The sequence below is a fragment of the Ruditapes philippinarum genome, unplaced genomic scaffold, assembly GCF_026571515.1.
Source record: "Ruditapes philippinarum isolate M1 unplaced genomic scaffold, ASM2657151v2 ctg178_1_1_1_1, whole genome shotgun sequence".
Lineage (NCBI taxonomy): Eukaryota > Metazoa > Mollusca > Bivalvia > Venerida > Veneridae > Ruditapes > Ruditapes philippinarum.
This window is the reverse complement of record NW_026857426.1, coordinates 362,527-388,798: the sequence shown is the minus strand read 5'-3', so window position 1 is coordinate 388,798 and position 26,272 is coordinate 362,527. Positions and strand designations below refer to the sequence as shown.

General features: G+C 32.0%; 1 protein-coding gene across 3 annotated transcripts in view; it reads left to right on the top strand.

Moving 5' to 3' along the window:
* The first annotated feature begins 893 nt into the window (after positions 1–893).
* Positions 894–26,272, top strand: part of LOC132749699 (uncharacterized) — a 55,648-nt gene continuing 30,269 nt past the window's right edge. For 2 of the 3 annotated variants that reach the window (XM_060739569.1, XM_060739568.1), the window contains exons 1-3: positions 894–1,159; positions 11,577–11,715; positions 15,962–16,045. In XM_060739569.1, the coding sequence (XP_060595552.1) occupies positions 909–1,159; positions 11,577–11,715; positions 15,962–16,045 (474 nt within the window). In that variant the 5' untranslated portion in view covers positions 894–908. Of the gene's footprint in view, positions 1,160–5,304; positions 5,446–11,576; positions 11,716–15,961; positions 16,046–26,272 lie in introns of those variants that run through there. The other variant, XM_060739570.1, reaches the window with a different exon arrangement.

Below are 26,272 nucleotides of genomic sequence, written 5' to 3'. Positions count from 1 at the left end.
TAGTTAAGCTTTCATTATTAGTTTTAAGTTAAAGAAAATACTAGCTCATATATATTAATATAAATCGTGGTGAAAAAGTTGAGAAGATTAAATGCACTTTGCTTTAAAATATACATTTTGTATAATAGTAAGTCTTTGAATATATTCATGCACAGCCCATCTTTTATTTCCTGATGAGATGATATATAGCCTTGTGGTTAAGAGAAAAAAACAAAACAAACAGTTAAAAATCCCAAGCTGCTATTTATTGTATATATATGATAGTATTTTTACATAATCTATAATATTTAGAACGTTTGGTATCGCCACATGTATTAAGTTGCCTGAGATAGGCAGATGTGGGTAGTTACGGAACATTACAATTCCTCTAAGCTTTCCTGATAAAAATGCTTCAAAGAATACATTTTGCGAGTTAAGAAACTTACTATCAATAAATAAGATTGTATTTTGTGATTACAAAAAGTTTTGTAGAAGCTCATAAATATTATTGAGAAGCAGGGTTGTTTTTTTTTTTGTTAAGATGAATGTATAAAAGAAAATGAGGTATATTTTGTAGGATAACTGTGCTTTATGCTTTTATGAAGGTATTTTTGACTCTTCGGAAAGGAGGAAGCAGTATGTGAGATACTCTCCAGTTTGGAGACAAATATTGTCTTCTGTTGCAGCAGAAGATAGGAGAAGTGTTGATTCATATGTGGTGAATTCAGGATGATATACTGAATTCTCCCAATATTTTCATGAAATAATTACATATTCATGAAACTTTGATATTAAATGCTAAGTTATAGGAATTGAATATAAACAATAAGCTGAAAAATGAAAATCTTGCTTATTAGGAAATACGATTGAAATATTTTAGAAATATATAAGGAAGCATTTTTTATCTAAAAAAAAATTAAGGGAAAAAAATGGAATACCGGGAATCATTCATGTTTAGCAGTTTTTCTTCGGAGAACTGGGCTTCGGAAAGTTTTCAACGGTTTGAAAGTTTTTGCAGTCAGATGAATGCTAGTATGACAAGTTCTAAATTTATGGATTTGAAACCATTTGATATGTTTCCACAAATGGACATGATGCGACCATTCTCAGAGTCCTTCTCGGACAATCTAATGCCTTATAGTTTAATGCCTTTGGATTTATTTTGCTCATCAAGACCAAGGTGAGTAAGAATTTTGGTTCAAAATATTTCATTAATATATATTCTCATTCAATTGCCGAATTTCGTCATTTACTCCATTGCATTAATATTTGCAACACAATCTGATGTTTGGAGAACAGCAACTGTTACTTGAACACGAAAATACTTTGTTTCTAGTTTGTTTTGTGATTAATATATCTTGAGTTAACATGTATCTTTGAGTAGAGTTTCTGGCTGGCTTGGAACTGTCAATTAGCTCCTATTTGCAAGTATTTTGAAAGTTTCTAATTATTTTTTTCCTGTACAAGTTTGTTTCTTTACCTCAGGAGGTTAAGGTGTAAGATCCTGCAGTGTGCATTATAAATTTATCTTTATTAACTCCTTAAACTCTTACAAGATTCTGAACAACAGATCTTTGTTACTATAAACATTATGTTTAGTTTATACAAAATATATTTTATTTCAGTTGTGTAGGAAGCTATTAGCTTAAAACACACTCCTGAATCCATCCTTCAAACTTAACAAGTCATAAGACATAAGCAATCAGTGTTAGTTAAGTTTCTTGTTCAAGGAAACAAATTGCTTGCCCCTGACGAGTTTTGAACCTATGCCGAAAACCTTGAGGTTTGTGACTTAAGTCTGTAGCATATACTGTCACTGTATTATATATAGTGTTAACTCCACAATTTTAGAAGTTTATTTGAGTCGGGTATATACTTCATAGCTTTAACAGATAATATTCTTGCAGAAGGAAAGGAATATGGAGTTGCAGTTTGTACTATACAAGTTGATTCCCAGAACTTTGTTTTTATGACTAATGAAGACAATGTAAGATGATCTAAAACCTATGTTTGATAATAAAGGAGCCATGCAGTCTGTGTGTATGTCTGTATATTTACATTATTCAGTTTACAATATTGACATTCATTATTACATTATCGACATTGTACAGGTTTTCGTTAAGCATTCACTAATTGCCAATTTCTGATACCTTCAATTAGTGCTGATGAGCGTTAGGCTGTATGTCAATATTTTTACCTGGTTGTTATGTGTTCTCACCTTTACTGTTCTTACATATTATAAATTTTAGGGGGTCTAGTCAGCTATTTTTTTCCAGAGATACCATGAATTTTGTAGATATGTATCAAATCAGAACTTCCGCAGATTTTTTTTGTTGTAATTTGGAAAAAGAGTTCTGTTGTTTTCTTGTATTGATAGCAGCATGTGATTTTGGCAATAGAATACTGGAAGGAATTGTTTCCATCTATCTCAGAATGCATCAAGATTGAATGTTAATTTGGAAAAAAAAGAAATTTGTTTTTGAAGTAATTTTTTTGTGTGTATTTGTACACTGTTTTTTTATTCCAAAAATATTTTATCTTATTTAATGATTCATTGATTATAACATTATGTTGTACTGAAATTTATTTGATGGTGAACAATATTTTCATCTTAATGAAGAAGAATCTTTCTGTGACGAGTAGTACCTTACATGTCCAAATGGCATTTTAAAAATAAAGGGAGCTAACTTTGTGATGATTTATATCTGTATATTAGAAAGTTCAAGTAAAGGGAGCTAATCCCAATAAGAGACAATGTATGTTCAGTATTTTTTGGGCAACAAATCATTAATACATGGTTACTTTCTTACTTCTCTTTGTTCCACTTTGCAATAAGCTTCCATACTATAAAAAAATATTTTAAAAAATGGGTATTTAGTGCAAACTTAAATACCTACTAGGTAAATATATTAATATTTTCCCCTATAAATCATAAAAAGACTTTTATTATTGACACTTCTGATGATTATTGCATTGCAAACTATTCTCTTTAATTCTGTACACAATTCAAAGCTTTGTGGTGAATATAATAAATTAGGGCGGTTTGTGTTTTTCAACTTGTTTTTTTTCCTGCGGCAGTTGTCTTCTATAACTTTAGCAAATTAGCAGCCATTGATACTTGAATGTGGTTTTGAAGTTACACATATTAATAGCAGGTTTTATGATTTACTTTGTAGCTGATGAGTGTTTCCATACTGCCAAGTATTTGTTACTAGATGTTTCCTGTAATTCAGGCCTCCAAGTGCTTTGATTTGATTTTTCATCGTTACATGTTTTTGATTCAAGACGTACAGGCGTAGAGAGGACCGAGAAAGTCTGCCAGTCTTTAAATTGACCACTTGTAACTTCTACAAAAACATCCCCTACTTGAGTACTACGACTATTTCATTACTTTGTCGCAAGAATATACTAACAGTAAACAGAATAATATGTAAAATTTGCAGATACACCACTATTGCTCTGATGCATCAGTCATGCACATATATAAGCCAGTCAATCATGTAAAGGGTATTTATTAATTCTTTCATACTTAGAAGGGATTTGAAGTTAAAGGGATATCAAGCGATATATATTTCACGAGAGTAAAGGGCTATGCTCCCCGAAAAAATTTCGGGGGAGCATATAGTCGCCACCTTGTCCGTCCGTCCGTCCATCCGTCCGTCCGTCTTTCCGTCCGTCCGTCCGTCCGTCCGTCCGTCCCCTTTTCTTGTCCGGGACATAACTTTGAAACAACAAGAGGTATCAACATGAAACTTTGTAGGTAGATAGATCTCATTGAGTAGGTGTGCAGTGCACAAGAACCGTAACTCTGCCTTGCCTAATTTTTGAATTATTCCCCTTTGTTTATTTTTACACTTTGAACTTTGTCCGGGACATAACTCTAAAAGTATAAGAGGTATCAACATGAAACTTTGTAGGTAGATAGATCTCATTGAGTAGAAGTGCAGTGCACAAGAACCATAACTCTGCCTTGCCTAATTTTTGAATTATCCCCCTTTGTTTATTTTACACTTTGAACTTTGTCCGGGACATTACTCTAAAAGTATAAGAGGTATCAACATGAAAACTTTGTAGGTAGATAGATCTCATTGAGTAGAAGTGCAGTGCACAAGAACCGTAACTCTGCCTTGCCTAATTTTTGAATTATCCCCTTTGTTTATTTTACACTTTGAAATTTGTCCGGGACATAACTCTAAAAGTATAAGAGGTATCAACATGAAACTTTGTAGGTAGATAGATCTCATTGAGTAGAAGTGCAGTGCACAAGAACCGTTACTCTGCCTTGCCTAATTTTTGAATTATCCCCCTTTGTTTATTTTACACTTTGAACTTTGTCCGGGACATAACTCTAAAAGTATAAGAGGTATCAACATGAAACTTTGTAGGTAGATAGATCTCATTGAGTAGGTGTGCAGTGCACAAGAACCGTAACTCTGCCTTGCCTAATTTTTGAATTATCCCCCTTTGTTTATTTTACACTTTGAACTTTGTCCGGGACATAACTCTAAAAGTATAAGAGGTATCAACATGAAACTTTGTAGGTAGATAGATCTCATTGAGTAGGTGTGCAGTGCACAAGAACCGTAACTCTGCCTTGTCTAATTTTTGAATTATCCCCCTTTGTTTATTTTACACTTTGAACTTTGTCCGGGACATAACTCTAAAAGTATAAGAGGTATCAACATGAAACTTTGTAGGTAGATAGATCTCATTGAGTAGGTGTGCAGTGAACAAGAACCTTAACTCTGCCTTGCCTAATTTTTGAATTATCCCCCTTTGTTTATTTTTACACTTTGAACTTTGTCCGGGACATATTTTCTTAATGTATAAGAGATATCAACATAAAACTTTGTAGGTAGATAGATCTCATTGAGTAAGTTTGCAGTGCACAAGAACTGTAACACTGTCTTGCCTACTTTTGTAGTTATTGCCCTTTGTTCATTTTGACACTTTGAACTTTGTCTGGGACATTACTCTAAAATTATAAGAGATATCAACATGAAACTTTGTAGATAGATAGGTCTCATTGGGTGGAAGTGCAGTGCTTAAGAATCATTACTCTGCCTTGCCTTATTTTGAAGTAATTGCCCTTTGTTTATTTTTACTTTTTGACTTTTGTCCTGGACATTACTTTAAAACTATTAGAGATATCAACATGAAACTTTGTAGGTAGCTAGATATAATTGGATAGAACTGCAACGCTTCAAGAACCTAAACAAAGCCTGGTCTAATTTTGGAGTTATTGCCCTTTGTTCATTTTTTTTATACTTTCCTGTGTCCAGAACCTTCTCGGGGAGCATCACCCGGTTCAACCGGTTCTTGTTTTTCCAAAGAGATAATAATCTGAAAGTGTTATAAAATGATATTGGATAGTACTAAGACAAGGGAGAGCAGCGAGTGTAATATGATTGATTCGGCATCATTAGATGTTGTGGCTGTGCTATGGCAGGCGTTTTTCAACTACAGGTGATTCTTAGATATTATTTGTTTATATATTTTATGTCCTTGTCTTTGAGATATAAAGGTCAGCGGTAATTGTTTGAAAGCCGGACGTAGAATTTCATTTTTTTTTTTAAACTCAAAAACTTATTCAAGTTTGTAATTATGTACGCGGTTTGGCTATTTAGAGCTATAGTGAGGATAGATGTTGTTAATCTTGAAAAATAGGGCAAAATTTTCTTCAATTTTTAAGACCAGTTACAGTGCAAATACCTTATTTTTTTGGTCATTTTAAGATAATACAGTACAGAATATCTGCAAGACAGTTTGATTTTATATAATACTGAGTTCTTTTTTAACCTCGACTTAAAGCAGTCTAGTGAGAATACAAAAGAAAACATTATACATTATTATACAAAAATTATGGGCATAAATCATCAATCATATTTTAATGTTAGGTGAATAAAGATAATTTTTGACTTTCTAGTTTATAGATTTCCCATGGATAAAGGTTATGAAGGTATACATAGAACAGCTGCTTGTTCTAGGACTGGAACCTTTATACTTATATCCTATAATCAACAATACAATACATCTGCTAATTACATCACCCTGAAAAAACCATGACTCTGATGTCGAAGTTTTTTCTTTGCTAACTACCCTTATCTACTTTTCATGAGACTTTATAGGTTTCTTTTCCACAATTTTTTGTCTTTGGGTTGATAAAGGGATAAAGGTGATAAAGGGTGATAATCTGTTTATGCCTGATAATGAGGTTGAAATTGATGTCTTGTACATTTTTCAGAATTTTGTCAGGTAATTCTGGAAAACAAGGTGAAAAAATGTTCCATTTACTCTAATTTCTGAGAGTAATTAGGCCAAGTATGTTTCAGTAATAGTTCAGAAATGTCAGTTAAAATGTCTGTTTAACCTAAATATTCTGTGGGTGAAACCTATGCAGTGGCCTCATCACTGGCATATACTTAATTTTGATATTTGTTGCAATGGCATTTTTATGAATGGAATCCTTACTGTGTGTTCTGGTATTAATATACAGAAAAATAAACATGACAACAGTTTGTATGAGGATTGTCCAACCAGTAAATAATCATAATCATTATAGTTTTGTAGAGTTTTAATATTAAATTTGTACTCATTATTGTCCTTGTTCTGTTATTATGTGACACTATGTTCATCAGCAGTGAAATCTTTGTGTCATACTTGAAATCTTTGCATCATACTATCTTATAATTCATTAGAATTATTCACATATATCACATGTGTAACAACATCAACATTGTCATTAATTATCAGTGATGTCATAGCTGTAACTACTTTAACTTTATATTGTTCTTTATATGTGACAAATTGTTTATTCAGTAAATAAAAGTATACTGATGACTGATATACTAGTGCAAGCTTAATTCATGGACCTGCTTTGCTGTGGCATTGAAAACTTGAAGGCATCTGTGGCCTAAGACTTACTTATTCAAGTCTTACCATACTTACTCAGTTATAAGACACATTTTGGCCTTCTAAATATTGTTTAAAAGTAGAGACTCCGTCTTACAAGTGTGATCTTAGAGTTGTCACTCAAAAAATGCTGGATCTGATTCATTTGGAGGGAGGGCATCTATTGGCTTTGAACTTACTAATTCAAGTCCAAAAAGGCATTGCAAACTTATAAGGTAGGGCATCAGTTCTGTGGCCTTAAACTTATTAATTCTAGTGCTGGTTGCCATGACACACTTTGCAAACGCAGAATAAAGTGCATCTGGTTTTAGATTTACTTATTCATTTAAGTCTTTGTTGGCACATTTAAGTCTTTGTTGGCATGGAAGACATGCTTAACTCATTCAGGGCGGGCATGTTTAACCTTGAACTTGCATATTGTAGTATTGCTAGTACATGTAATTGGCAAATTGGACATTATACCATGGCATTTTAGTTGAATATCAAAATCCCTTTAACTTCTGAATTCAAAGCAGAAATTTATTTCACAAATAAAGAAGGATTATAGTTAACTGAATTCCAAGTAAGACAATTTTGTTGTACAAATTAAGCACTGGGTAAGAGTAAATTTCGTGTAAATAAAAGACAATTTTTTACAGCAATACATGTTGATTTATTGTTTATATTTTACTGAGGTTGGATTTATGATTATTCAGGAATCTATTATGATTGATATTGTATACAGAATATTACATAAAAGAATTCTTTGTTTACCAAGCTATTTGATTTACTGAGAAAAGGTAATTTTTTTCTTTACTCTAGTAAATTAATTTACTCTTTCAGGAATTTTGATTTATAATATGCAAAGCAAAAAATTAGCCAAAAAGTATAAAAACTGTGCCAAAGAATGAGAACTATTGTATGGTAAAATAAATTAATATTGTTGAGGGGATGGTATTGTAGAAGGTATGCTCACTGTTCTAAATTATAGTGTAAATCTTCCAGAATGCACCTGCAAATTTTGTTATCATAAAAAAGAAGGCAATGTTAGTGTTGGGTAATAGTATGTTTAACAATTGTTACAGTTATTGAGTGATCAGAGCCAGTCCACTTATTGTTAGTGCAGAAAAATATGAGCAGTTTAGCGAGATATGTTGATTGAAGAGAGAAATTGTAACCAGGTGGATACAAGATGTGAGCCAGAACTTCATATAATGCATATTGCCGAGGTTAACTGGTCTAGGGAAAAAAGGAGTATCTTAGGAGGTTACAGAACTAGCTTGCATTGACATTTCAAGGATAGCAAAATCTGTTGAAGAATGATTATGTTACTGACCTGGTGGAATCATTTGCCTGGTTCGAATCCTGAAAAGTGACATTATTTTCCTAAATATTCAGCTAGATTATTATTAACTGAAGAACTGTTACAATAAGAGTAGTTTGCTCATGCTTCAGCTATATAAAATGTTCTCCACATGTAAAAGATCGATAACTCTGAGGACAATTATTAACATATAGTAATCAAAATTTAAAATCAAAGCACAGAAGGTGCTGAATTTGTTTGGGTCCCAGAATGTCAGAAAGGTGAAGGTTTTGAGATTATAAACCAATTTGTTTTTGCATAGTGCCACCAATGCTTTCCAGTGTTTGAACTATAGTAAATTGGCTATAAGACTAATTGCAACACTGATAGTCAATTCAATGTTTAAAAAAAAAATTAAAAAAATGAGTTGCCTCAACTGGGATTTGAACTCGAGACCTCTCGATTCACAAGCGAGCGTGCAAACTCCTCGGCCACGGTGAAGTTATATGATAACGGCCTGAAGAAAACCATATTATTCTAAATTAGGGTTTGTAACTCATTATTTCGACGCTAAACACAGATGTAAATAATCATGGAGCTTACTGTAAGCATGTTTATCTATAAAGAATGAAACAATATTAGAAATCTTCGACCATTCGGGAACTACTTTGCTTGAAAATTAATGCGCCTGTCATTTGACAATCTTTACACATTGATCTCCCCTGAATTTTTCGGCGTTAGTGTACATATAAAGGGAAGTAACTGCTTAAAAAAAGTGGACTACTTTAGGCATTTGCAATTAACAGCATTGAGGCTCTGAAATTTCGCTACCGTTATTTGTTTGGTCTGAAGACCCAAACAAATAAAAACACGAGAGAGTTTAGTTTACAAATGACATTAGTGTTATTCATTAAAATTTAAGTGGAAAAGTGAAAAATATAAGATATATTTGACCTTTTCTGTTAGAATACTAAATTCTGCAACTTATAAGTCAAACTTATTAATTTTTTCAGTATGACAGATACGCTCCCATTTTTCATTTTCTGTCATGTATGTTTAATATAGCTTCTTAGAGAAAATGTTGTACTGGTAATATAAAATATGAACTCAAACAAAACAGTTATACATTAATGTCAGGATGCATTACTTTTGCAAATTTCGTTTTTGCTTGTTCCTTTGCTGTTTTAATGTTTTATCTTTGTTTTTTCTTTGTTGTTGGGTAATTTCTGTTGATAATTTGTAAGTGTTATCCTGTTATCCATAACAATCTGCGATTGCGGATTTTTTTTCCAAGTGCTGGGTAAATGTTTTCATGCTTTCTTCCATGGTTCACATTTTTTGCATCTTTTCATGTTGTCTTATCTTTTTGTGTTTGGTTCATGGGTCACATTGTGCTGAAGATGGGGTTTTTGGAGTTTTCTACATTTCATAGAGACATTTATTATTCCTCTGCAAATTAAATAGACAGTTATAATGCTTTTTACATGAAGTAGATATTCCTTTAATGTCTGTGTAAATCTAGCTTCAAAAGATTTGCATTTTTAGTAAAAACTGCTAAATTTGTGTTGATATACAATATAGTGTTATTTCAGGAAAAAAATGTTATTATAATATTTATAATCATGAAACAAATGTAATACAACCTATCTATATTATGTTAATGTATTATATGATTTATAAGGTTCCTAATAAAGCTATAAATATTAATTGTTTTCTGCAAAATAATTAACATATGATTTTGCAAACAGTCTTTGAGCTACTTATTGACTAATAACCAGAAACCAATTAACAGGAGGTAATTATTAATATATTAGTTCAAATTGTGTGCATCCAAATTCTGTGTTTAAAATCTTCTATCACCTGTCTGTGCTGAAGTTAACAATTTTACAGGTAATTTGAACACTAGGTTAAAAACTGTAAAGTTAGACTGTTAAACAAATTAGGCTGAAACATGATTTTATTCTAAACAACATACCAGAGTGGCATTCATAACAGTATAATTACCCCCAGTCAATGTTTGTTGTATCAATCAACAGAAGTTACCTCCCTTTATGATTTTATCTCCATTTGTAATGACTTCCTCCATGTTGTATTTATTGCAACTTTTTCTGTATATGTGTCCTCTATTTTGTAAGCATTTATTTGTATAAAACCTGTATAATATAATGTGAACTTACATAACTTTGGATATTATTTGTACTTCACAGTGCTTCAAATATTGTCAAATTGTGTAAATTGTCCAATTTTTGTAGTTCTTCACTTACTATATTTTATTTGAATTTATGGGACTCGGTGGATCATTTTATCAAAGAAGTACTTTGCATTTTATAGAATTTAATCTTTAATTAATTAATATGAGTTCATTAATATGAGTTACTGCCCTTGTATTTTCCACATTTTGAAGTTGCATATATAGACTTGCAGACACTACAATGTCCTTAAAGGAATGAAATAATGGGCAACAGTTCCCAGGCTTAAAGTGGTGTTCAGTAGTTATAGAAAGATCCCCTGCTAAATTATATTTCAAGTAGATACAGAATATTTTGTATCCTAAGAAATATAAACAAAACAAAAACTGAACACTGGAAATAAAATTTGATAAATCATCATATGATGGGGAGTATTTTGACAGCTCTGGGATATTTTACACAATGTTATGGGCTATTCCCAGCAAGGGAGAAAATTTAATGCTTCACTTGAAAAAGGAAAAATCACAGGGCGTACCTGGTAACAATTCTAGTTTGAAAAATGTTATGTTGTATAAAATAGATAAAATATAACATTTTCTTGGCATAAAATGTCAAGATCATTTGAAGTGTAAGATTGTTAGGCATTATGAAGTCCCTAATCATTTTGTTAGGGAAAAATAGCCAAAATATCTTTGTAATATACCTCAATGCTGACAATTACCATGTACATGTATATTAAACGTAAATAAAAATTAATAATGTCCATAAAGAGTGTGAAACTAACAGTGGTAACTGCTATCATTCTGCATGAAATTTTTGAGTATTGAAGTGCACATTCAACTATAGATGTGTTGTTATAATTGTAGAATTTGTGGCAATGTTGGTATTTGTAGTTTTTACTCCAGATCACATTGAATTTGTCAATGCAAAGTTCAGCTGGGTCAGGCTGTGAGGCAGTTAACCAGTATGAACTGATAACTTCTGTACATGCCAGAGTAGAAGTATGGTGCGAATGACCGTAGAAAAGATTTCATGACCAATCACAACAAAAGTGACCTGCATTGTCAGGGAATCCTACCCATGGCGCCCAATTCACAGTTCAACGCTCTAGTCTTATTGAGCTAACTGGATGACTTTTGTAGAATTTGTTTAATTATCAATCTTATTATATGGTCCTATTATAGTCTAAAAATAACTTTTTGTTCTATTTTTAGAAAGAAGACAGATGACAATCAGTGGTGGGAGTTGTTTGATCCAAATACCTCAAGATTTTATTATTATAACGCCACTAGTCAGAAAACCGTGTGGCATCGGCCCCAAAACTGTGATATCATTCCATTGGCTAAATTACAGGTAAGTTGCTTGATATGTTTTCTGCAAATGAAAGAAACAGTAGAATCTATCAGTGAGATATTTTCTATATCACTTCATAAGAATTATAATTACATCAATGATTGTAATATCATTTTGTTACTTAAATTGCAATTACATATTGTTTTTGATCAGTGAGATATAATTTGTATTTCTCACTGTGTATAAACTCTATGACTAATATAGTTTTTATGACAATAATTGCACTTTGTATAGTGATCATAAAATGTTTCATATGAAGCAAAACCTTGTTATGAAGAAAAAAAATCTTGAAACGATGGAAAACCCAGAAATTATTTTCCAGTCACAGTACATTGAATTGGGTTCCAGTGAAATGTGATCACATAAAATATATGATTCACAAGTACTTAACTCCCTTCATTATTGTATTGTCAACTGGCCACTCCATCAATTGTGGTGAATATTTAGTAACAAATCCAAGTATTAGACTAAAATCCAGGAAATGGTCTACCCTTGAAATACACTGTGATAAGGTTGAATTATATGATGGATGCAAGTTTTCAGGCATTTGCCTAAGTTCATATTTTTATACGCCCGTTTGAAAAACGGGACGTATTATGGGAACGCCCCTGGCGGGCGGTCGGGCGGGCTGGCGGGCGGCGTCCAATTTTGTCCGGAGCATATCTCCTACATGTATGGAGGGATTTTAATGAAACTTCATATAAATGTTCACCACTATGAGGAGCAGTGTCGCGCACATGAACCAGGTCTCTAGGTCAAAGGTCAAGGTCACACTTAGAGGTCATTGAAAAATGCTTGTCCGGAGCAAAACTTCCACATGTATAGAGGGATTTCAATATTACTTGGCACAAATGTTCACCATTGTGAGGCGGAGTGTCGTGTGCAAGATTCAGGTCCTTGCGGCCAAAGTAAAGGTCACACATAGAGGTCAAAGTTCAGATAAAAATATGAAGATGTGTATATGGACCATTTAGTCATCATTTATTGAGGGATTGTAACACAAATGGTCATTATCAAGACTATGGCTGTGATACATATAATTTAGGTCAATATATACAAGGTCAAGGTCACTAAAGATGATGAAATATCCAGATTTTGTAAATAGAATTTAATCAAAGGGCAACAACAAAGTTATTACTTTGTTCATAAATGACTTACACAATTACTCCCCTTGATCTACTTTCACTTTCAATTCTAAAAATAGAATTTAATCAAAGGGCATAAAATAATCCTCTTTCTTGGACTTGAGTATGTTCTAAAGAATGTAACATTTATTTACACATGTTTCATTCATTGGTCAAGATTCTTAACTGTGATAACTATGGTGTTCTGTAGACTTGGTATTTGTTCATAAAGATCATACAGTAATTACCTTATCAAATGTAAATACTTTCTCATAGAAATTTAATTATATTTTAATTTTCAAGTAAATATCAGTTCAGCTCATTCAAAGATTAAGAATTGTAATGAAATGTATTTCCCTAGAATAAAATATTAAATCAGAATTTTTTAGTTATTAAATTACAATTACATGTACTTTTTATCTTCCCTACTGATTTGTTTTAAGGTTCATTTAACAACACAGTGCGGCTGTGCCAAGGATAAAAACTTGCTTGCTAGATAACACTTATCCATAATGCCCCCATCTCCATCTAAAGCTTTCGTAAACGGGCGTATTTTGTGACTATGGCACCCTTGTTTCTTATAATTTTTAACTTGCACCCATGACAATTACGTTGCCACATATTTTGAGTATTGTGACAAAAAATAATCATGATAAAATAATTATATATAAAATATGATATCACATATTAGTTGTAATACTTAATGTCTAAATAAAGCGGGGAACATATAAAATGAATTTAAGTCTTTTGTGTATTAGTCTATATTAAGCCCTATTTTAACAATATGAAATACTTTTGTTTTATACTTAACTATATAGTCATTACATGAATATTGTATATCAAAGTCTAAATTAAAATCATCACACCAAACCCTGTGGTGATAATGACCTTTCTCATCCTTATTGTCTTTTAAAGTAAATCATTATTGTATAAGAAATAAAGCTTGAAAACCCAAGATATATTTCCCATCAATATATAAACATCGGAAATATATCTGAAAAGACGTAAATAAATAAATGTGATATTATAAAGTGTATGTATATGAGTAATAATTACTTTCTATCGCCTTATATAAATATCCACCTCCCCCGCCTTTTATTTTAACACGTACAGTTTTGTGATAATTACTAGATGGTTACAATAGTTTGATTATTTTCCCTGTACTCAATAAAGAATCTTAAGTATTTAATTCATTAACTTTAATGATAACACAGTGTATGATTGAAGACTTTAGAAGGGAGATTTTATTGTAACAAGTTATCTGGAACAAAATGATTTGTGTAGCAGATTGGGGATTTGATTCTAAAACAGAGCTTAAGAAATCTAAGGTAACAGTTTGATGTTTACTTAAAATAATTATATATTTTTTGTTCAACTTTTGGTTTTAAATTGTTTCTGGTATTAGGTCAATTGTGGTGACATTCTAGATCAATCTATACAAGAAGAGGAGTACTCAACTGCTAAATTAGTCCCTCCTACAGGTTTTAGGCATCATGTTAAAAGCTGTTACCAAGAGCAATGCTTTTAAGAAATGTTAGAAAAATATAAATGTAAAAGAATATTGACAAAAAATTATTCTTGTCCTCAAAATAAAGTGAGCACTTACGCACCAAACAAATGGTGAAGGGACAAGCATAGACCTATTATTTAACAGTGTAAGATTATATTCATTGATTAAGTATTTAAATTGTTTACGTATTATCGTTAACATTAGCATGTTTGATGCTATATGGTAATGGTAAATTATAGTGTATTGTAAATAAGGAATGGCGATGCAAATGTTACAACTTCCTATTATGGTCAAAATATTTATATAGAAATATACTAGATTTATGCATCGAAAGCAAGATATCACCTGAGGCTGTTAAAAATTTTATCCATTTGTCAGCACTAATATAATGGTTTAGGATTTTATTTTACCTTAGGATGAGATTTGTTATTAGATATTAGTACATCGCTTAAAATCTGCTAATAATAGTGTGTAATAGTACCAGTTAGTATATCAATAAATCCAGGTATCAATATATCTGAACAAATTGTTGACAGATAGTTATGTAACAACATCATATATATCTAATAATCACCTGCCGTCATGTACTTGATAAATCGGTGCAAAAGGCTGCAGGTCAAAAAATCTTGACCTTTTCGAAAATTTTCATGTCCTAATTAGAAAATAAGAAAATTTGAATTTTCTATCAGTACTGGACATTTTAATTGTTGCGAAAACATCAAAATGGTTAAAATGATGTGTGTTTTATAAAAATCGAAATTGAAGATATTAATCTTTAATAGCTGAGTTTGATGTCATAGTGTGAAAGTTTGAACAATCAAGGAGTTGTTTGATTAAAATCTTTTTGTTGATTGATGTGTCAGGAAGGATGTTCTTGTATGTTGACCGAGTTTTGGACAATGACCTATGTGGAGAGGAAATAATAAGTCTATCAGTTTGCTGTTTTAACAACTTCAAAGTATATGTTATTTATACTTTAATGTAAATATGAAAGATATACAGACCTTTTCAAATGGATATACCTAAATGTTGAAAAATTGTTTGCTTTAAATAGAAATATGATGGGAATGGCATTGACTGTGCAAATGGCAAATATCTTTTCTGATAATTATCCATAAAGTATAAAAGATTATGATTTTAATAGACTAAGTCATTAAAGAATATTGGTAATATTTTATAAACAAGTCAAACTAATGTGTCACAAGTGAATTTGAGTGTTTAGGACAAATTCTCCATGGAATTCTTCCAGCATTGATACTGGACTAGTTTTAAAAGTCTCATCTAAAATTTGAATACAGTGATTTGAATTTGGGTGTGGATGATAGAACACACTGTCTGTGGATATGTTCTCAGGCAGTGTTGTCCTTTGATCATGGGCTTACTCATAGAAGATTCAATTTTGCAAGAAAACCCCCAAATTTCAGTATTTTGCATTTAGAGCTTTTACATGGCTAAACACCATGTTTGTAAAAAAATTATCCTTTATGGTGCTATGGTTCATTGTTTTATTTTGTCCATTCAAGTTGTATTTATCATATAGATAACTTTCAGAAGCTTTCTTGATTGCGCATGCTTATATGTGTAATTTTAAGATTTATGTGTTATTTTTCAGACATTGAAGCAGAATACCGAAGTTCGAGATGAGTTGTTGGCACCAAAGCGAGAAATTTCCACTCAGACTCCACTCCCTACACCAGTAAGTTCATTCAAAATTTCTTTCCAACCATTTTGACCTTCAGAAACTCTCCAGAATGTGCTGTTTTATCATTGACATTTATATTGTTGGTGTTCTTACAAACACACCAAAGTTATGTGTGCCACAGAATAAAAGTTCAGGGATGAGTGATGTCCAAACAGAGAGAAAAAGCTTGGAAGTCTTCATAGGAATCCCACAATGTTCCTTTCATTAGAAAGGCTTACTATAAGATGGGATTCCATCTAATGTTGGGCAACAGCAAATTTATATTCTCTTTCAGCCAGAGTGCTTAATATAAGTCTAACTAATTATCTCTTACTTAACTTTCTACTCATTTTAAATGAATAAATAGATAAATGAAATAAATAAAAGAATAAATAAATTACATATTCAACTAGAAAAGATCCAGGAACATTTTGATATTGAAATCCCTTTAAATAACAATGGAGTCACATTACAGTTACTAAGTAACTCTGCACACTATCTGTATAAAATTATAAAATTTACAATGATTTCGAAATAGTCTTTCTTTACTGCATTTCTTTTCTTTAATGTATGAAAACAATTTATATTTTATTGAGTAAAAATCTCCCATAGGGATTGCAATCTTGAATATGTATTTTCATAATAACAACATCAAAAGGAAATCATGACTTCTGAATTTCTATTTATATTTATGATACCTACGATTTGCTAGTATTTATATTGAAATTATCTTTTAATGTCAGCTGAACCATTTATGTCAGAAATGTCAGTAAATAAAGAATATACCTTGTTATTTGCCTCTTTTAATGCTATGAGTGCTTTTTAGACAGATTTTTCAGTGGTTATCACATTTCTGTAGTGTTTATCACCTATATTACGTGCATGGATGCATATATTTTGATTTCTGAAAATTTTGCGATAAAAACATAAAAACTTTATATCACTTTATATGTCATATTTTTGTATTTTCTTTATAGAAAGTAAATTTGTAACATATTTATATTCATCATGAAATGTCAGAAAGAACTGATTTATGTGATGATGTGTGCATGATATTTGTGTGCACAAATATTATTTACCTATCTGTGAAATTTTGAAAGTTTTATAACATAATGCAGAAGACATGTAAAATCTATTCTTAGCATAATCAAATGTACATTAAAGTAAAAGAAATGTGAAGTTCTTCTGATCGACATATTTAAATATGATGGTAGTTGTTCAGTACACAACTTTTGATAAACATTGAATCGTCAACTTTTGTGTTTGTTGTGTTGGGAGTTTTCACTCAGGATCACGGCAGTAAAAGCCACATCAAATTTACCAGAACCACACAATTCCTGGGCAGTTTCAGTCAAGCAGTTTACCAGTACTAGTTGCCTTCACTTTCTTAGAGGTACAGTACCAATGACCGTAGAAAGGATTTCATTATCAATCACAACAAAAATGACCTGCACCATCCGGGAATCAAACCCAGATCACCCGATCCAATGCTCAACCTATTTAGCTAACCAGAAGATGCAACTTTCGTGTCTTAGAGCAGACAACTTGAATAATCATTCACAAGATCATTAATGTTTTTTTTATGCTTTGAAACAAATTTGCTTGGAGGAGCACAAATTATAGTAATCCAGTGAATCTATCTCTCCTTTTGGCGCACATTCTCTGACTATTGGGTAGCCAAAATTATTTTTCCTGTTCCTGTGTTAGTGCCTGGTAAAGCCAAACAAAACAAACAAACTCACCGTAAAATTTTTTCTTTTTGCCTTCATTTCACTTTTTGGTACTTTGCATCATTGTACACTTTGATTGGGGGGAGGGGTGATAGTTGAATGTCAATGAAGGTAGTCCCTCAACCTCCTGAATTTGTATAACATTTGTCCAGCTTTGAAAAGTGAGTTACCAACAGTATCAGTCAGATTACACAGGTTTGCAGGCCCGCTATGGCCATGCATTGCTACCAAAGGCTCAGTCTTAAGCACTTCCTGTTCCAGCAGGCTTAGGGATAAGTCACTCACAGGGGCTAAGGATGGACATGATTTACATTATGTTTAAAGCTGCGTGACCATCAAGAAACATACATCAAAGTCACTATTACTTCTTGTTTCTCAACAGTTACTGCTGATTAAAAAATTACCTTAATTTGTCAGTCATTTTGTTTGTCAGACTGGCAAAAAGCTGGCAATAGAACTGTGCAAGATTTTTTTTAAGGTATCATAGTAAGTTCCCATGCAAGTGTAAAATTAATTGTTTATTGTTGGCTGATTGTTGTAATTTGTTTATTCTTCAGCGATTTAAGTACTTCAGATTTGCTGAGATTGCCTGCAAGCTATTGTACAGATGTAGTAAAAGTGTAGATGCAATCCCATTGTATAAAATAATTCCTCTTCATGTCACATTTTTTTGCTCCTTGAAATATTTCAACAGTGCATTCACCATGCAAGCAGATTATGTATGAGTCTGACTTTCTTGTCTTTTTAGCTCACCTGAGCTAGCTCAGGGTGAGCTTTTAGGATCGTTGAATGTCCGTCGTCTGTCGTCGTCTGTCTGTCGTTAACACTCTAGCTGTCACATTCTTGCCTCAATCATCATCAAACTTTGTCAGGATGCTTATCTAGTTGATAGCTCGAATGAGTTTGAACATGGGTCATCTCGGATGAAAAACTAGGTCAAAGGAGCTAAAAATAGAAAAACCTTGTTAACACTCTAGCTGTCACATTTTTGCCTCAATCATCATCAAACTTTGTCAGGATGCTTGTCCAGGTGATAGCTCGGATGAGTTCGAACATAGGTCATCTCGGATGAAAAAGTAGGTCACCGGAGCTAAAAATAGAAAAACCTTGTTAACACTCTAGCGGTCACATTTTTGCCTCAATCATCATCAAACTTTGTCAGGATGCTTGTCCAGGTGATAGCTCGGATGAGTTCGAACATGGGTCACCTCGGATGAAAAAGTAGGTCACCGGAGCTAAAAATAGAAAAACGTTAACAATTTCTAGTGGTCACATTTTTTACTCAATTATCATCAAACTTGGTCAGGATGCTTGTCTAGGTAATTGCTTGAATGAGTTTGATTGGTCAGGTGAGCCATCTAGGGCCATCTTGGCCCTCTTGTTATTCTGAAGCATTTATTTACTTGTTCATATATAATTATGAAGTAAATTGTGGAAAAATTCCAACTGTGTGCGACAACCTTGGGAATACAAACAATTGGTTTTGCTGCCCTTGTCTGGTTCTGTCCCTACTACATGTACATTGCATTTTTTACAGTTCCATAATTTATTGGCAGATATTTATTGTGTTGGTTCTGTCCTAAATCAACCTTTACTCTTTGTTGGTGACTGTTTAAGGTTGGTTACATAGGGTCAAAGTCACATTAAATTTGACAATGTTAAAGCTGCATGCTTCCAGCTGAGCCAAAACATTTTATGGAAATCAAACTTCAGATAAATGTACTAGATTAATATATGTTATGTATGATTTTGCACTATTTATCACCATATTTCTACTACATATTAAGGGCTATTTTAACTTAATTGATTGTTAAGTGCACTGTTTGCAATTTGTAAATAACTTTTTTTCGTTCAATCACAATATTTTACGTTTGAATTAATTTTCAAAATGTTCATGAAAATTTGCAATGAATCTAGAGGCATACTGCTTTAATCATATTCTTGTTTTATAGTTATACTATAAAGTATACAACATTATAAACATCTTCAAATGAATATAAATCCAATCTATTAAAAATATGAATTCACCATTAATTTAGTGACTCAGATAAAAAAATACATATTGCACAATGGTAATAAGAAGAGGTTTTTTCTTAGTTTTTGTTTATAATTTGTTTATTCTCTTAAAATAAAATAGGTAAAAAAGTGTTATTGCAGATAAATAGATTCCCCAAACATCTGTCTACTTGATTTAATGTTTTAAAATCTTGTTTTCACTCAACTTATTGCTTTTTTATTTAAAAAAAAATCAATTGAATTGCATTGTTGGAGTATTTGTGTTTTCAATGTTTTTTTTTTTGTTTTTTTTATATGAAACTTTTTCTGTGAAATATGTATTCCATAATGACTGAATTGTCCATAATCCCACCCGTACAGATCCAGGCCAGCTTGCAGGTCCGATCAGTCTCATCCAGCTATCGAAAAACAGTTTTCTTAGCTTTAATTTTGCTGCCGACCCAAAAAGTGACCTTAAAATTTTTGCATTTATTTGTATAATAAAAGCATCGCACAGATACTGAAAATATAATAAATAGATAGTTTTTCTACAGATATAAGAAACAACAGTGTGGACGACAAAACAAATTTAAGATAGACGACAAAACGTATTTTTTTCTTTCGGAGGTAGATAATTATATAACAGTAAATATGACGTATTAGTCAGAGTTACATCCTGTGTAAACTTCCACATGTTTTAGATTGTATGGTATTACGCTCATTTTACCACAAAGCTGTTGCATGCATTACATGCATCTAATATCACCGATTACGTCACCAGATAAAATGAATTAAAAAAACAAATTGTAGGTAAAAAACAGAAGTTTTTCAAACATCAAAGAAAATATGAAATACAGGTGTATAGGTGTTTTATGCTGAGTAATGAAATTGTTTACTGCTGTACAGAACTGATGGGGATTATAGAGACAGACAAAACTCACTCATTAGTAATAAAACTGGGATCTACTCAAATACTTTAAGAACTCATCTATAGTAAAACTGTCTTTAGAAAATTGAAGCAATTTGGTTTGGTTTCTGTATTAAATGCAGGTAATGATTTGATGGCTTCTTGAAAAAATTCATAAAATAAATGCTCTTGAGATAAATAGTTAAAAGTTGTGGGAGTTATAATGGGCCATAGGGGAGTCTTGGATGATTGCCAGTCATCTAGATATTGTTGTGATTTTTAAGGGGGGTGGGGGAAGGGGAGAAATTTACACAAAACTCATAATTTCTGTTTTGTTTTTAAATTAAAAATTTAACAAAATAATTTGAAGAAAGACTGGAATCACTTAATTGACAGGTTTATAGCTAGGAATTATGGGAACACCTTGTTCTTTGTATGACTGTATCATTGAAATGAGCTTTGTTTGCAAAAACAGTCTAAATAGCCAAATTTTGAAGCTTGAAATTTTTGTCATGATATTTGTAGAAAAAAAAAACAGATGTGTATTAAACGGTGAGTCCTTTTCTAAACATCCAAGAGAATATAGTGAGTGAACAGATGAAAGTCAAAATAAGTTTACATTTTGCTAATTAATTCCTTTCAATTTTATAATTAACTTCTCATGAACGATAAATAACTCGCATTGCACAAGGAAATTTCTGTACATTTCCATCGGTATCTAAGCCTGTTGTCCAGATCAACCTTACAATGAAAAAATGAGCATAATGTAACTTTAAGGTAACTGAATCAAATGACTTTTGGGGTTTCACCAAACCTTTCCTCAATGATTAATTAACATTAATTCTCATTTATTCAAGAACTGCAACTTGTAGGAAATGACCATACTTTTCATGGAGTTGTGGCCCTTTAATTACAAATAGAACACTGTTTAAATTAATTGGCATGTTTCATTGCAATTTGGCACTTTTCTTACTGGTTTTAATTAAAAAATCTCAGCTGAAAAAAGAAAGCAGGATAATGGTAGCTGTAAATTAAGGAAAATGATTTTATTGATCATTCTTCTTGGGAGTTCCAGATACAATTGTCTGTATATTTTGTCATAAAACACAAGTTCTGGTTTGATATTAAGGAAAATTGTTATCAATATATTGGTAATAATTCTGATATAAACAATGATAAAGCAACATGTTTAATGCATTTTTATCTTAACATGCTTGTCTGATGTCAACCAATATTGTAAACTTTGTAAGATAATTTAGATGGAGGACGAATATCATTCTACTAAGATGTAGATATATTCCAAAACAGATTGAATTTAATTTTTAGGGGGCCAAAAAAAGTTGCTGTTTTTTGGAAAGAATTTAAAAAAGGGAAATTTTTTCTTAATATTTTTGATTTCATTTCATATTGGGAAAATAATTCCTTTAAAAATTGTTTTTTATGTACTAGATTAATTTGGGTCATGTTGTCCCCCAAAAATTCCCAAAGGGGGGAATAAAATTTTTTTTTAAAAGTGCCCTTTAATTTTTAAAGTTGTAATAAGGGAAGGGGGAATAGGAGGTGGGGAATCAAATTTCTGAAAAAATATAAAAAAAAGGGTTCGAGCTGCAAAAATGGGATCAAAATGTTTTCCTTTCCAAGTTTTTTTAGGAAAATCCCTCTCCACATTTTTTTTTGTGTGGAAAGGGCACATGGTTTAAAACAGTAATTTATTTAAAATTTAATTTAAAATTCGCCCCAATTTTCTGAGCCTAAAATTTATTTTTTTTAGTGTAAATAAAAAAATTAACCCTGAAAAAGGGTTTTCTGAAGGGGAAAAAAGAATTGGTTTGAACAAAAAAATTTAATTTTAACCCTCCGCGGCTGTTTTCAATTTTTACCATAGTTAAATCATAAAAAATTGTGACATTTTAAAAATGAAATTTTAAAGAGAAAAATTTAGCTTAAAGCCCAAATTTTATGTAAAATAAGCATAAAATTTTCTATTTATTTAATTTAAAATGTATATAATATGGGTGAGTGTATATGCCTTGAGCATTTCATTTTCTTTCTAACAGTAAATTTTCATTAAGGTAACTCATATATAAGCTGAGACGAGTTATTCTGAAGTTTAGAAGTTGTGTTCAAATTTCTCACTCCTTGATAGAGCTCTGATCATAAAATTTTTTTTTATTTTGGGGAAAAAAATTATAAATTTTTTTTTTTAGTTTGCGGGGTTTGGAAAACTTTTCACCTTTTGAGTCTGCTTCTTTTGAACCAGCCAGTACTGAACAATGAGTGTAAAGTTTCTTGCTCAGGGTAACAACGACTTGCCCATGATATGGTTTGAAGCCGTGCAGCTTTAGCGACCATAAGATTACAAGTCTGACGCATAAACCACTCAGCCATGCTGCCACTTACCATGTTGTTTTCCCAAACAATTTAATATTATTTACTTCAAGAATTTTCATGCCCTTTTGCAAAAGTACTATGTTATTTTTTCCCGGATTTAAGTAAATGGCTCCTCTCCCCTACCAGTGAAAATAGCCCTGCCATTTGTCTGAAGAAACTATAACTTTGGTCATAGAAGATAAAAACCACTTACTGCACTAACTGAGTCTGGCATATAAATGAGCCGCGTCACGACAAAACCAACATAGTGCTTTTGAGAACAGCATGGATACTGATCAGACTGCGCGGATGCGCAGTCTGGTCTGGATCCATGCTGGTCGCAAACGCACTATGTTGGTTTTGTCTTGACGCGGCTCAAATGATTATTGGAAGGAACCCAATAAGTTACTGCACTAACTGAGTCTGGCATATAAATGATTATTGGATGGAATCATAGTTTTAACAATGATGAATTGTTGCGATGTGCATCTTAGTGCAGCTGAAAGCATCAGCGTAGATATCGCAGAAAATGCTGGCAGCAGAAATCGAATCAAGATACTAGATGTATTATTTAGTATAAAAAGCCGAGGGTATTCTGAAATGTTTATAGCCGATATTTATGAAATTAGATGTATTATTTTTGTATGTTTAGTCTGTTTGACGATCAGATTTATTTTTTTAGTATATTATATACAGCTATAACTTGTAAGATAAATGGGTATTTTGTTTGGATATTTGTTTCATAATTTATTTGTTTTGTGAAGGTCATGCTGCCATTATTTGCATATATGTATCCAAAACTGGTATATATTTATAATTGTTGATGAATAATAGTTTGTTTGGATGTTAGATGAAACCTAGTTTTGCTTCACAAGTGTAAGAGGCAATAGTAGCAGACCTGATAGTCATGTAGTTAGGTCATCTGGGTCATAATTTCTGCAGAATTTTCATCATCATTCAGTGGTTAAATTTGCTGAATTTCTGAATTTTTAACTTCTCTGTTATAAAAAAGCTCCAAAATGAATTTCTTTTATATTGGTTATACCAAGGCCTTATTTTTCTATGTAAAAAAAAATGTTCTGGCTTCAGTTTTACACATAAGGGAAACAACTCTAGCAGTATTCAGTATACTACAGAAATAGAGTTGTCTCCCTTCCATTAATGTCATATTAACAGCTCTTAACGTGATAAATTGTATTGTAATTAACATTAAGAGGATGGTAACAGTTAGTGCATAAAGATGTGAAAATTTCTGTTTCTATTTTTTTCTGCAAGATTGAATTATCAACACATTAAAGATAATTGGTATGCCAGGAAATGCAGAAAATTGCAAATAACGCCCAGATTTTATTGCCAGCGATTGTTTATTTCGCAGCTAAAATGTTACTCTAAATTATAGGTTTAGAGATATAATATTATCATTTACATATTTCATGGTGTTTGCATGTTCATATCATTTACATATAATATTTTCACGACTTTTCCAGGCTTTTGCATAATTATTGTTGCATTGCTGAAGCTAAATTGTTTATGTTTGAAACCAATTATAAAGTAATAACTATAAACAGTTGCTGTTAAATTGTTTAGACAATTATTATTCAATTATAAGTGTGGTTCTTTTTCCATTCAGATTTATTATTTAACCCATAACAAGTTAAATATCTTAAAATGGACCTGTCCATCTTTCAATTTGGACAAAACCATTACTAACTTTTAGGGGGGAAAATCATAATGTTTACTGAGTAGGAACAGTGCAGACCATGATCAGACATGATATCAGACAGCTAATCTTGGTTTGCACTGGTTGCATGAGAAGACTATAGGGGTTATGAAGTAAATTTGAAAAAAACAGTTCTTATTTTATATAATGGTTGTCCCCCTTTGACTTACGTAACAGTTTTCTGTCTTAATGTCAGAATTTTTCATAATTATATGAAAAAAAGAAATTTTTTAAACACATATTAAAGGGATACTCAGGCAAATATATGACAAAATATTAAATTTACCATATTTACTTAACTTACGCTAAAATGAAGTTTTTAAAAGTGATTAAAAGTCCCAGCATGGTTTTTTTTCTGTATAAATACTTTATAATGTGAGTTTAAAACGTAAATAAGTCTACATATGTGTGACGAAATGACGAGCAGACAGAACATAACGAGTAGTTTTAAAACAAGTCAGTTGGACAACTACAATCCCTAGAAGTAAAAAAAACAAAATATTGATGGATATTGTATAGATTTACGCTTCATTTGACAGGTTCTTTACGTTTTTATAGTTCACGGTTGAATAACTATGTGTGAAATCTAAAATGCTCCTAACCTGACCCGCGTGGGTCATGTTAGGAAAACCAACATTTTTTAGCCGGGTTGCACTGGTGCAAAACCCGGGTTAATAGTATGGTGATGTGGGGCGTTCGGCGGCGTCCGGCGCGGCGGGGAAAAAAAACTTTCCGTAACAGTTTTCTCAGCAACTACTTATCACAGCCTTTTGATATTTGGCATACAGCATTGACACATGGTCCCATACCGTGGGATTCGATTTCAGGTCTGGTCGTCATCCACTTCTGTTATTTCACTTAGTTAAATTAGTTAGATTTTTTGACATTAATGGTCAATGGTAGGAAATTTCCGTAACAGTTTTCTCCTGCAACTACTTATCACAGTCTCTTGATATTTGGCATTACAGGCATTGACACATGGTCCCATACTGTGGGAATTTGATTTCAGTCTGTCGCTCATTCCACTTTCCTGATTTATCCACTTAGTTAAATTAGTTATTTTTTGACATTAATGGTCAATGCTAGGGAATTTTCGTAACAGTTTTCTCCAGCAACTACTTATCACAGCCTCGTTGTATTTGGCATACAGCATTGACACATGGTTCCATACTGTGTGGATTTGATTCAGGTCTGTCAGCTCATCCCACTTCTGTTTATCCACTTACGTAATTAGTTAGATTTTATCGACATTAGTGGCGTCAATGCTAGGAAATTTTCGTTAAACAGTTTTCTCAGCAACTACTTATACAGTTCTCTTGATGATTTGGCATACAAGCATTACATGTTCCATACTGTGGGATTTGATTCAGTCTGTTTTCGCTCTTCAACTTCCTGTTTATTCCACTTAGTTAAATTATTAGATTTTTTTGACTTAATGGCTCAATGGTAGGAATTTTCGTAACAGTTTTCTCAGCACTACTTATCACGGCCTCTTTGGATTTAATTTTTTTGCATGGGCC